We start from the raw sequence: 13,602 nt of genomic DNA, 5'->3' as shown, positions 1-13,602 counted from the left end.
CAAAATGAGATTGAAAAATAAGTAATAGGACTCTAGAGCAGTTACCAAATGGACGTAAGAGGTAGGGAAATTTGCTATGAGGTGATTAAAAGAAACAATGTATTGAATCTGTTAAAGCCAAAGAAGTACATCATTGTCAAAATCAACACTTACCTACTTATTCAGAAAGTATTTATTGAGTGTCCACCTACTCTGTTCCAGGCACTAGTCATGTACAGAGGGTACAGCAAGGAAGGCAAACTATTGTCTGCCCTGAGGGGTTGACGGTCTACTAAGAAGTAGACACACTGAGTACAATCAAGAAATGCTATGTGCTTTCCCTAACATCCTGAGAGACTCCAGTATAATTTAAGCTCTGAAGATGGGGAGCCTTGGGGAACATAGGAGTCTTGAGACAAGAACATGAGATTTTCAGCCTGGAGGCAGGGAAAAAACTATGGCTTTAGAGAAAATGACAAAAATCTAAAATTGGCAAACTGTAATAAAAGAAAGGTAGCAGAGAGGAGAAATTCAGTGTTAGGCAATGAAATGTAAATACAATGTATTTATTCAGTGTAATACAATGAAATGTAAAGACAATGAAAAAGAGACAAATATAAAAAAAAAGTTAAAATACTGCCTATGTGTTGGATAAAGAAATGAAATCTTATTAAGGTTAAGTCGCTTTCTCAGAATCACAGAACCAGTGATGCCGAGGATTAGATTCCAGGTCAGTTGATTTTCAGAGCCTAAATTCTTAACCATTACACATTACTGCCCCTTAAAATCAACAAGAAGTATGGTTCTGTACAGTCGTTTAAAAAAATTCTTGTCAATCTTATTTCTTTTCTAAGTGATGTATTTGTTGTTAGTTTCATTATGTTGATTGTGCTTTGTACCTTACTTATGCTTTTTTTTTTCATATATGGATAGGTCAGTTATGTAGTTTCTGAAACCTTACCTTAATACTAATTTTCTAAATGTTTCTGAAATGTCCCAGGTACAATGGCAGTACTATGTTTACCAGCATTTGTCTTTATTTTTTTTTTAACAACTATAGTGAAGGTTTATTTTTAAATAATTATGAATTTGTTCAGGGATACGTAGTGTGTGTACATGAATATTCTAATTTTTTTCAATTTAATCATGTGATATATAAATCTATGCATTACAACAGTGTAATCAACATATCCTGGTTGATTTTTCATTTTAAGGACAAGACCAAAATCAAAACCTTTGAACTTACTATACTTTGCAAACTGAAAGAATCAAATAGCTACAATTCTAAAATAGCATCAATAAATCCAGTATTGGGCAGCCCCGGTGGTGCAGCGATTTAGCGCTGCCTGCAGCCCAGGGTGTGTTCCTGGGGACCTCGGATCGAGTCCCACATCAGGCTCCTTGCATGGAGCCTGCTTCTCCCTCTGCCTGTGTCTCTGCCTGCCTCTCTCTCTCTCTCTCTCTTTCTCTGTGTGTTTCTCATGAATAAATAAATCTTTAAAAAAATAAATCCAGTATTTTTCTTGTATCAACAGGCTATACTGAAACAAGGTAAAATATAAATACCCTACGCTGTACTTAATTTGAAGTGTTAACCACTGAAATCAATTACAGATGTTTATTGTGAGATGCTACTATGAAGGTTGTAGACTCAAATACTGATAATGGTAATCAAAATTAAATTTATGGGATACCCAGAAAACAGGCTGAATTGAAATCCACACAATTTTAAAATACTCATGAACAACAATTTTTGAAAGACATAGAAGGCTATTGTTTTCATATAAATTGGGAGTTTTAAAATCATCTCCACTTAGTGCTTCAATTGTCACATAGTCATAAACCAAAGACTAAATCATTTAAATGATCACAAATACTATTTAGGCAAAAATTCTCATTTGTCAGTACTTTTAATGTTGTATACATCAAATTATAGTAAAAAGATGACTATGAACAACATGCAGTCCCTCTATTTTCATGAACACGACAGATTACAGTAAACCGAGTTTATATTCCATCCAATGTGGTTCTCCCATTTAGTTCACTTTGTGATGTGTCATTAAGAATATCTTTGAATCCAATAGTCTCATCATTACCCCTTAAAATATCCAATGAAAGGTTTGAGCTTGGAAGAGATGGAAGATGCTGAACCTGCTGCACCCCACCCTTGAATTCCATTTGTAATTTTAGTGGAGCAAACAGACCCTGGATGTTTCTTAGTGTTAAAAAATTCATTTTATCTTGGTTGAGCTGGAAATTTTTTTCTGATAATTCAAGAGGATGACTGGGCAAAAGTTCATTTTTCACACAAGGGAGACCTTTTCGAAGAAGATCATGCTGTTCAAAAGGTCCACTTGCTGAAAGTTCAGTAACTGGAATACTGTCCTTCAGCTGAGATCCAAGTCCTCCAACATTCATCTTCACTTGCTCTGTGAACAGCTGCTCGGCCCTATTATCATCAGCCAGCCCCGCTGCTCACTTCGTTTCCACCAGCATTTATCTTTTAAAAATAACAGTTTTATTGAGATAATTTACTGACTTCTTACTAAATTGAGATAATTTACTAACTTGTCTTTTATTGAGCTTGTTTACTAATGTACAGTTCACCCTTTTAAGGAGTACAGTGAACTCATTTTTATATATATTTACAGAGTTCTTCAACTATTACCACTCTCTATTTTTAGAGCATTTTCACTACTCCCAAAAGAAATTCTCTACCTGTTAGTGGGCACTATTCACTTCCTCCTACCACTAGCCCATGACAACTACTAATCTAATTTCTGTGCCTATAAGTTGGTCTATTTTGGACATTTCACGTAGATGGAACCATATTGTATGTAGCCTTTTGTGAATGACTTCTTTCAGTAGCATTGTGTTTCTGAAGTTCACTCATGTTGTACCACGTGTCACTCCTTCATTCCCTTTTTAAAATATTGTGGTAAAACACATAAAATTTACCATCTTAATTTTTAAGTGCACAGTTTTGTGATATTAGATACATTCACATTGGTGTGCTTCATTCGTTTTTATTGCTGAGTAGTAATCCATCGGGTGGATATACCACATTTTGTTTATCCACTCATCATTTGATACGTTGTGGATTATTTCTACTTGTTGGCTGTATTTTTTTTTTTTTTAGAGATTTTATTTATTTATTAGAGAGTGCAAGCAAGCACAAGCAGGGGGAGTAGCAAGCTCCCCCTGGAGCAGGGAGCCTGATATGGAACTCGATCCCAGGACTCTGGAATCATGACCGGAGCTGAAGGCAGGCAGTTAATGGACTGAGCCACCCAACACCCATATGTTTTAGCTGTTAATGAACATTTGCCTGCTAGCATTTACTTTTAATCTGAAATGCCTCAATCATTATAAGGAAGAAAGGATTTTGAATTTGTATTTTCAGTGAACTCTTAGACCAATGAAGTATTACTGCTGTGCTTCTGGGAAATCTACTTCGTTTGGCCTCTGAGAAGGTGGCCTTATCCCCATTTGTAAGACGAGAAGACTATATATAGCTCAAAGTATTGTGAAAAGGAGTATGTCACATTTAAGACTAGCAAAAATTAAATGATTTCCACATGGCAGGCATCGGGGATAGAAGTTGGTTTTCAAAGAGGAAGGAAAGAAAAGAAGGATGCTTGGGCAGTTGCAGATGGAAAGTTGAAGTTTATCTTTGGGCTTCACCTAGTTTCCTTCCTCTTCCTGTTGGCATCCCTTGTTCCCTCATTGCCAGAGCTTTCTTGCTACTCCATTGTAGCAGTTCCAGTTGGTCCTTCCCTTCTTCACTTTCCCTCAAAACTATCTGTTTGGTATGATTAAGTATCAGCTTACTTTGTACCACCCATGTGACCAATAAACCTGTGTTGCTTAGTTTGCTTTTTTTTTTTTTTTTTTTTTTTTGGGTGATGGGAGAAGTATGTGTTTACTTGTTAACCCAAATCAATTTGTAGATGATGGAATGCCTGGTAATCTAAGAGAGTTTGAAGCAGGGTATTCATACCATTCAACCTATTGCACCTATTTAAAAAAAGACATTTGGTATACAGAAAGAGGGGGAGTGAGAGGTTCTTACAGCCTTTCAAGAAATTGTCTCTACCTTAAAATCCCAGGAAGGAATGCTGGAATATGAGAGTCATGATGGTAATAGCTCACTACAAAGGCAGAGAAAAAAACCTCTCAGCTGAATGCCATTTCCTAAGGAAATAGTCATTGTAGAAGAAAGTATGGAGTAGGGGACAGTTTTGGAGCTTAGGACATTTAGGTAGAAGCAGAGTCAGATGAAGTTAGTACCATCTCTGATGGAGGGAGAAATTGGTCACTGAATGCCATCCCACTGCATTCCTGGTGATTACTAATGGTAGTAATTTATACAATCACTTATTGTTTGTTTAATTACCATGCATCACAACAATGATTATGCATTGTCAAATTATTGTGTTTTACTAGAAAACTGTACTTTCATAGTTAGGTACATTGCTCAATTACTCTCAATAGAAAACATTACTAGTGGATAAGTATAGTGTTAGGTGAGACTTTGTGGCACTTTTTAAATCACAGCATTCTTTTTAGTAGTCATTTAAAGGAGCAATGTGGTGGCCCTGGAGGTGTTAGAGTAGAAGCCAAGATCCCAATCTAAAAAGACTTATGATTTGTTGGGTGAATATCCGATCATCCTAATAAACTGTGCTAAGTATCCAGAGGTATAGGCAGAACGCGTTGGGAACACTTAGCTCAGGATGAGTGTGGTGGGGGAAAGCTTTCTGGCAGAAGTAACAGTGGAACTGTCTTGAATGACAAGTAGGAATTCGTTGGGCACAGAAATTGGAGGAGCTGAGGGATATTATAGGTAGAAGGAACAGCATGAGCACAGGTAGAGGCTTCTTTACCTACTTTTATTACTGACTTGGAGAGAGACCAGTAAGCATCCATGGATGGAAAAGGAGATATAAAATAATACACTTGATCCTGCTGACAGAGAGCACATGGTTCACTTACTGGAGATGCATTTATTCTTTTGTGCCATCACCAGGGTGTCATTTAGTGAATTACCTGCCTCTTTCATTGTACAATATGGCACACTAGTGGCTTGATAAAATTAATGCACCCCCAACAACAATTTACTTTCTTAAAAAAAAAAAAAACACTAAAACAATCAGGGCCAGTAAGTTGCTATGCCTTCTTTTAGCTGGTTATATAGGTGTTTTTTAAAAAGTTAAAAATATAGGGCAGCCCAGGTGGCTCAGTGGCTTAGTGCCGCCTTCAGCCCAGGGCCTGATCCTGGAGACCTGGGATCGAGTCCCACATTGGGCTCCCTGCATGGAGCCTGCTTCTCCCTCTGCCTGTGTCTATGGACCCCCCTCCCCTGTGTCTCTCATGAATAAATAAATAAAATCTTTTAAAAAACCCCACAAAAATATAAAGGGAATTTTATGGACAAGGAACCTTCAAATAAAATGCTTAGATATATTCTTAGGTCTCACAAAAATATTAACGAGTGACAGAAATTAGTTTGAAAAGCTTCATTCAAACCAAAATGTCCAACAATAGGGGATTTGCATAATAAAGTATAGTATATAATCAGATACTATCCCACTTTATTTTTTGTTTTTGGCAGATACTATTCTGCTTTAAACATGAAGTTATAGAAGAATGTTATGACATGAGAAGATGCTCACCATGTTAAACATCAAAAAGTCATCTACAGAATGGTCAGTGAATAACAGGGTATCACTTTTGCTGGAATGTTTACCTGATAATCTCCAGGCTTTAGTAGCATAGGAGAATAAAATAGGTCCTCTTTACATTTTCCAAATGATAATAACTCATACTGACCATCCCCTTCCAACCTATCAAATTTGGGTCCATTCTATGAAACTTCCCCAGTTACTTCTGAGGGACCTAAATATCAGCAATGGCTACCATGAAGTGCCAGCCATGTTATTCATCTTTGGCTTACTTTTATTGAGAGATGGTGTACTTGATGAGCTTCACTGAAGCTACTGTAGACAACCTCAGCGTCTTGCCAGAGAAGCTGCCTCCTGAGTCCATCAAAGTCCTTAATTTTGGATTGACAGAGTGGTGGTGGGCTCTATTTAGAGGTGGGAAAAAATGGTTTCCTCCTCATATCTGGGCCATCCTTTGCTACTTGGGCTTTGAAGCAAGCATAAAATCCATAGACTGACTACAGAAGTCCTACACTTCTCTAACTGCTGGTCTTCATCCTTTATTTACAAGGGTTCAAACCTGGCAGATTAAAGAAGTTGCCATGTTCCCCAATCTAACCTGAGGCTTCCTTTGATTTCACTCTAGATGGATGGCACCATGATTTGCCTCACTGCTCAGGCCAGAAAGCTGAGAGGCTTTCGAAACTCCTCCTGTTCCTTCATATTTGGCCTCCCAGTCCTTTGTATTCTTCTGTCTTGCTATCTTGGAAATATATTCATCCCTTTTGGTTCCACTGCCTCTCAGAATTCAGACTTGAATTTCTCAGCTGGATTATATGTATAACCTCCTAATCCTTCCTGAAGCTTCCAGTCCTTCTTTCCCTCTGATTAGCCTCCATACTCTGTAAGCGTGGAATACATAGTCTTTTATGGTCTAGCCGTGGTATATCTCCATTCTTTCTCCTGCCATGCAGTCTTCCTTCTAGGTACCTTATCTGATGTTTCTATTCTGCCACACATCTGTGGCCTTTTTTTCTTGTGGCAAAATATATATTACATAAAATTGACCACTTTATTTTTTTTATTTTTTATTTTTTTTTATTTATGATAGTCACAGAGAGAGAGAGAGAGAGAGAGGCAGAGACACAGGCGGAGGGAGAAGCAGGCTCCATGCACCGGGAGCCTGATGTGGGATTCGATCCCGGGTCTCCAGGATCGCGCCCTGGGCCAAAGGCAGGCACCAAACGCTGCGCCACCCAGGGATCCCAAAATTGACCACTTTAAAGCATATAACTTGGGCATCTGAGTGGCTCAGTCAGTTGGGTGTCCCACTCTTGATTTTGGCTCAGGTCAGGATCTCAGGGTCGTGAGATTGAGCCCCGCTTGGGGCTCTGTGCTGGGCATAGAGTCTGCTTGGGGTTCTCTCTCTCCTCCCCGCCTGCCATTTACTTGCTTACTCTCAAAAATATAAAAAGGTCAAAAGTAAAGTGTACAATTCAGTGGCATTAAGCATATTCATAATGTTGTGTAACTAGCACCACTCTTTATTTTCAGAACCTTTCATTATCTCAAACCCAACATCTGTGTCTTTTTACATACAGCTTCTCTCTGAATGGAATGCCCTGCCCCCACACTCCCACCCCTGTTCCTCCTAAGGATCTCTCCAGACTTGATTCTAATGCCATCTTGGCATTTGAGTCTGTGGAACTTTCCCTGATTATTCTAAACCTGAGTTAAGTGTTTTGTTTTGTTTGTTCTCCCATGCTACCCTGGATGTATTCCTATCATGATGCATCTACGATGTTATGATTGTAGGTTTATGTGGCTTTTTCCCACTAGACTTTGAAGTCTTTGAATGAAGAGTCTGACTGAGTCTTTTATCTCTGCATTCTTAGCTTCTAGCACTGTACCTGCTGTGAATAAATGATTGGATTCAGCTTCCTATCAGCTATGCAAATTAGCACTTGCTCATGTGCTAGCATTGACTGAAAATCAGGTAGCAGGTCTAAAAGAAATTTCATAAATATAGGCTCTTTCCCCTTTCCATTAGATATTTATGGAATTTTGTTTTTGAGGACTGCTTTGAGTATGTAATTTCTCGGGTAGTTGCACATAGTTGCCTATATATATGACTTTAGTAGTGATGAGCTGAGTTAGGAGTGTACAGTAACTAAGCGAGAGGGACAAAGATCAGAAAGAGTAAAAATTTAGCAAAATGCTGAAAGTGTGTGGTCTTAAATATCCAGAATAGTGAGTTTTCAAGACTGCTTTGTCAGGTTACAAAAGAAATAAAGTATTATTTCAGTGCTATTGAATGGAAAATCAGGGAAAAGGCATTGGAATAAATCAAGGTACTAGACAGAACTTAAAGGCACAGCAATTTTTTTCCTCTTCTGTTAAAATTTTTTCCCCCTGAGAACAGGAAAAAAGATGGGAATAATTTTTAAAAGACAGAGCTGCTACTAAGTTGTTTTTGGAGCCCCTAACTTCACACAATAGTGGTTCAATGTTTCACTTCTGGTTACACTTCACCCTCATGTGGGATGCTGAATTTGTCAACAGGGGTGGGATAGAAGCTTTACAATTCCTAGAATAAAAATTAGGTATGGCAGTCTATCATCCATAAATGTTTCTTTCACTTCCTTTTGCCTTAAATTGAGTGAACTAAAATCCTAAGCACACCATTTAAAATCCTGTTCAGCCAGCTGCTCAACTGGAAAGGTCAATCTTCATCACTCCATTTACACTGAACAAACATATTTGTGGCAGCAAGAAAAGAGATCTGAATCAAGAAAAAAATGTATTACATTAAAGTGATTCAATTGTCTAATCAGACATATGACTTGAACATAATTTGAAGGGTCCTTGAAGTTTCTTTTTTTAAAGGCTTGGAATCAGAAATTTGCAACTGACACAACATGAGTCATGCAGATCTGGTTGAAGTTCCTGCATTTTCTTTTTCTTTCAACTCCTGGATTATATCCCTTCATTTTCTTTCCTGTTTGGAGTCTAGTAAAGAAAGGAAGTGAGAGTAATTCAAAGTGGAATTAGATTGTACATTTGCATATTGCGGAGCTAGTGGTATTTTGGATTTACAATTTATGATATAAATGATGTAGCAGTAATTGTTTTTCACCAACACATTTAGAAATTTCTGTTTCATCGCCTTGAAAAAGTAGTAGCTTGGAGTGTGGTGTACCTGATTAGGACTTTTAAAGTCATCCTGTTACTTAGATTTTTTTTTAATCTTTAAATACTGATAAAAAAACCAAATTGGGGATCCCTGGGTGGCGCAGCGGTTTGGCGCCTGCCTTTGGCCTAGGGCGCGATCCTGGAGACCTGGGATCGAATCCCACATCGGGCTCCCGGTGCATGGAGCCTGCTTCTCCCTCTGCCTGTGTCTCTGCCTCTCTCTCTCTCTCTGTGACTATCATAAATAAATAAAAATTAAAAAAAAATTAAAAAAAAAAAAAAACCAAATTGTTTGAAGTTGCCTGCCTCTAAGATTTTAGTCTTGAATCATCTGGTAGTTTAGGATCACACTGAGTATTAATGTAACTGAAAGTTTTTTGCTCCCCAAATATGTCATTTAAAATCTAAGTAGCAACTTGAAAGAAGGATGTTAAACTATTTTTTTTCCTAGAATGCTTAGCAAAAGCATTTACTTTAAAGATGTTCTGTATCTATCTATCTATCTATCTTTCTTTCTTTCTTTCTTTCTTTCTTTCTTTCTTTCTTTCTTCTTTCTTTCTTCTGTATTTTCTGATCAAAACGAATGTTGTTTTGTCAATTGATTTGTCTCAAAGTATGTATAACTTAGAGGAAAATGCTTTTCAATAAAGCAAGCCTGTAAGCACTGCTGCTTGAAGGGTACTTTGGTGATACTAATAACTTAAACATCTATTAGGCCTTTCATGTAATCAAAATAATCCAGTTATTTAAAGAGGAGTAATTTTGAAGCTTTAGCCCTTAATATGAGAGAAACTTGTGCATCACAAATACAGAACATGTCCTATATTGATGCTTATGGATTATTCTTGGATATTTGGCTGGCAGGGAAAAATTTTGAGGTATACTTTGGATCCTTTAAATGAGTGAGTGTTGACATAAACTACACTTTTTAAGAGGTCAAGGTTGTGGGTTTCTGAAGACAGGAGATGTGGTCTAAAGATATAGGAATGAAACATCTGAGGGGATTTGGATTTCAGCTCTCCATGAGAAGAATTAATGTGTGCAAAAGTTGTGTGTGTTTAACATGATGTAGAAGATGTAATCATGATGACACTTTTTGAGAAGTTTGACTTCCAAGTTTTAACAGCAGAACAAAAAGATACAGAATGAAAAGTTGATCTATCTCATCACCGATGTCCAGTCTACCAGCTTGTCCTCTTAGAAGCAACCATTGGGACTAGTGTCTTGTGTATCTAGAGTGGTCGGTTTAAAAGATGTATTCCCATTGTTTATGATGGTACCAACTTGCTAGTGGGTATAAGTCAAATTGTATGTCAAATCCCGTTTTCATACTTCTAAATGGCAGAGAAAAGTGGGATTTAGTTTCAGAAGCAGCAGCCTACCTGGGTTGTACAAAAGTTGAGGTATTCCTCAATTTTCATGTATTATATGTTACTTAACATGTTACACATGTTAAGTCAAATGTGTAAACCTCGAACCTTAAACTCACATATTTTAAGGAAGGTTGGGAATTCTAAAAGCTACTACAAATACTTTATTTACTTTGCAAATGGGCATGTAGTTGACTGACATATAGCCATTGAGATGAAAGTTTTTTTCAGTATGCTTACCACTTTTATCCTTGCTTCAATAGTTCTCCGTTTATGAATCTATGTTGGTCGTAGCTACCAACTTTTACTCCCCTCCTGTCCTCTGGAGAACTTCCTGCATATTTCATTGTACTCCTTTTTGCATCTAGCAAAGGGTTACTAAAAAAAAAAAAATGAAGGGGGGATTAAATTAATGAATAAACATCTTTTTACCTTGTGAGACCATAGAAGGTAGTGATCATGGATTCAGGTTTAGGGATATTTTGAAATTGAGAAGATAATTCTAGGTCATAGTTTCCCAAAAGTATTGACCATAGAACATATTAAAGTATAAAAAATGAAATACATGAGATGCATAATTAGTTCATGGATTAAAATGGAGCAAAACAATTTTACAGAGAAATGATCAGAATTTGAGTCGTTTGCCTTTTTTAAAAAGTAGGGTCTTAATCCATAAGTAAAAAATTTAAGAACAAAAAGAATTTAAAAATGCAAGATTAGGGCACATGGGTGGGTCAGTCAGTTGAGTATCTGCCTTCAGCTCAGGTCATGATCTTGGGACCCTGGGATTTAGCCTCCAGTTGGGCTCTCTGCTCAGCGAGGAGTCTGCTTCTCCCTCTCCCTCTGTGATCTCTCTCATTCAAATAAGTAAATAAAATCTTAAAAAAATGCAAGATAAAAATGTTTTAAATAGATTTTTTTGGTTGTCAAATACAGCAGAGAAACAAACATTAAAAATGAGAACAATGTTTTTGTATTTTGTACATAACCACTGTTTACTATTCGGAACCTGGTCGCTCAGTCCTATCCTCATAGCAGATGTAGCATCAAATCTGTTTATTTTGTTGCAGCATAAGCCTATTTCAGAAAGGCTTTTTGAAACAAAAGGAAGAACGTGAACTGCAGAGTTGCAAAAATCTGCTCTTGAAGTAGACAGCTCTGAAAATTATAAATTGTTTCATGTTGGACAGCTCATCCTCTGATTTTTTAGGGACCAAGTGCTATGAGTAGTATTTTCACATTGAAAGGATCTGGCTTTTTGCTTGTTTGGGTTATGCATAGATTGTGAACTAGCCATAATTCACCACAATTAAGAATGGTATCAATATTTCATATAATAAAATATCACAAATATGTTGAAATAAAATGACAGTATTCATAATATAGACCGACAGGTATTGAATTGGCAATGCATGTTCTGTGTAACTGTGTGTAAATACTCGGGGTAAATGACAGATCAAATTTTCTTGACATTGTCAAGTACTGTGCTATTATGCAGTATTTTTATTTTTTCACTCCTTAGAAATATACATTTTTAATACTTTAGTTTAAAAGTATATCAAAAGACACACATATTAAGTATGCAGCTAGATATCACAAAATAAATATATCCTTGTAACTAGCATCTGGATCAGGAAATAAAATACTACCAGCACTCCCAGAAGCTCCCTCATGACTCATCCCTCTTCCTCAGCACTACCTGTTTTCCTACCCAAAGCTAATTACTATCCTAATTTGTAACGATACAGATTACTTTTGCCTTATTTGAATATGTATTCTTTTTTTTTTTTTTTTTTTTTTTTTACAATCCTGAGGTCTTTTATTTTCTTTACAGTTATCATGCCATGAATTCATAGGGAATGGGTTCCAGCAGTTCAGGCTCCTTTCCATTGGTTCTCACAAAGTGTGCTTCTCTGGGTGGGGCAGGCTGGCGCTTCAGTTGGACCCAAGTACCTTTCTCTTTGGCTTCCTTCTTTTTCTGATCATATTCCTTCACACGCTTCAGGAAGCTATCTCGGCTCTTTGAGTGTTTAATACACTCAATGTGGACATTAATTCTCTTGGCAAGAATCTTGCCCTTAACTTGTTTGTTTACAACAATGCCAACAGCATGCTGAATAACATTGTAGACTCTTCCAGTTTTGCCATGGTAACATTTGTGGGGCATTCCTTTTTGAACAGTGCCCATTCCCTTGATGTCCACAATATCACCTTTCTTATAGATTTGCATGTATGTGGCCAAAGGAACAACTCCATGTTTTCTAAAAGGCCTAGAGAACATATAGCGGGTACCTCTCCTCTTTCCCTTTGTGTTGGTCATTTTGCGAATTACTGGAAGATGGCAGTTCCGCTGAATATGTATTCTTTTGTGTCAATTTTTATCCCCTCAGCATAGCATTAGTCCAATTTATCCATGTAGTTGAGTGTATCAGTAGTTCATCTCTATTACCATGTGGTAGTCCACTGTGTAAATATACCATAATTCCATAATTCCAAATCCATTTTGTTTTTTTATGGACTTCTGAGGTTTTCTAGTTGAGGGCTATTATAAATAATAGCCTTAATAATATGGATATTCTTACACATGTTTTTCATGTTCCTATATTATATATATATAATATGTATATGTGTATATATGTATGTGCATATATATAGTTATCTATATATTTATAACATATCTAGTAGTGGAATTGCCAGGGCCTACAATATATTTCTATTCAACTTGAATAGCTACTACCAAATAGCTTTCTAAAGGGCCTGTATGACTTCAGTGCTTCTCATGGTATATGTATGGTGTATGTACACTATACTACACCTTGCCAACACATGTTGTTATCTATCTTTTTAATTTTAGTCACTCTGCTTGTGTATGATGATATTTTGTTTTGTGGTTACTTTGATCTTCTCTAATGCTTAATAAAGTTGAGCATCTTTTCATATGTTTGATTTTTGGGGGATTTTTAAAAAGTGAAGTATCTGTTCTAGTGCCTATTTTTCTTTCTCAAAGATAGCTGTACAATTAAGTGGCTTTTAAAAATTATTTAAAAATTTATTTATTTATTTTAGAGAGAAAGAATATGCATGAGTCAGGGGGGAGGGGCAGAAGGCCAGGAGAGAATCTCAAGCTGACTATGTGCTGAATATGGAGCCCCATGTGGGCCTTGATATCTTGACCCTGAGATCATGACCTGAATCAAAATCAGGAATTGGATGTTCAACCAACTGAATCATCCAGGCACCCCTAATTAAGTGGCTTTTGATATATTCAGAGTTGTACATCCATCACCAGATCAATTTTACAATGTTTTCTTTGTGCCAGAAAGAAATCTTGCACTCTTTAGCTGTCATCACACACCCCCTCCTTCTCAGTTCTCCACCTACTCCAAACCCTTGGCAAC

At 37.0% G+C, this 13,602-nt stretch overlaps 2 protein-coding genes and 1 pseudogene across 7 annotated transcripts in view; 1 reads left to right on the top strand and 2 right to left on the bottom strand.

The window, feature by feature from the left end:
* Positions 1-13,602, top strand: part of FRMD5 (FERM domain containing 5) — a 316,219-nt gene that overhangs the window by 38,688 nt on the left and 263,929 nt on the right. The window lies entirely within an intron of this gene.
* LOC112920017 (proteasome maturation protein pseudogene) lies at positions 1,972-2,397 on the bottom strand (annotated as a pseudogene).
* On the bottom strand, positions 11,993-12,541 carry LOC112920016 (large ribosomal subunit protein eL21-like). Its single transcript, XM_072738397.1, has one exon. The coding sequence runs from the start codon at positions 12,522-12,524 to the stop codon at positions 12,042-12,044; it is 483 nt and encodes a 160-aa protein (XP_072594498.1). The 5' UTR covers positions 12,525-12,541; the 3' UTR covers positions 11,993-12,041.

This window comes from Vulpes vulpes, chromosome 15 (genome assembly GCF_048418805.1).
Source record: "Vulpes vulpes isolate BD-2025 chromosome 15, VulVul3, whole genome shotgun sequence".
NCBI classification, from domain to species: Eukaryota; Metazoa; Chordata; class Mammalia; order Carnivora; family Canidae; genus Vulpes; species Vulpes vulpes.
The sequence above is the reverse complement of the archived record's forward strand: the minus strand, read 5'-3'. Positions and strand labels throughout refer to the sequence as shown.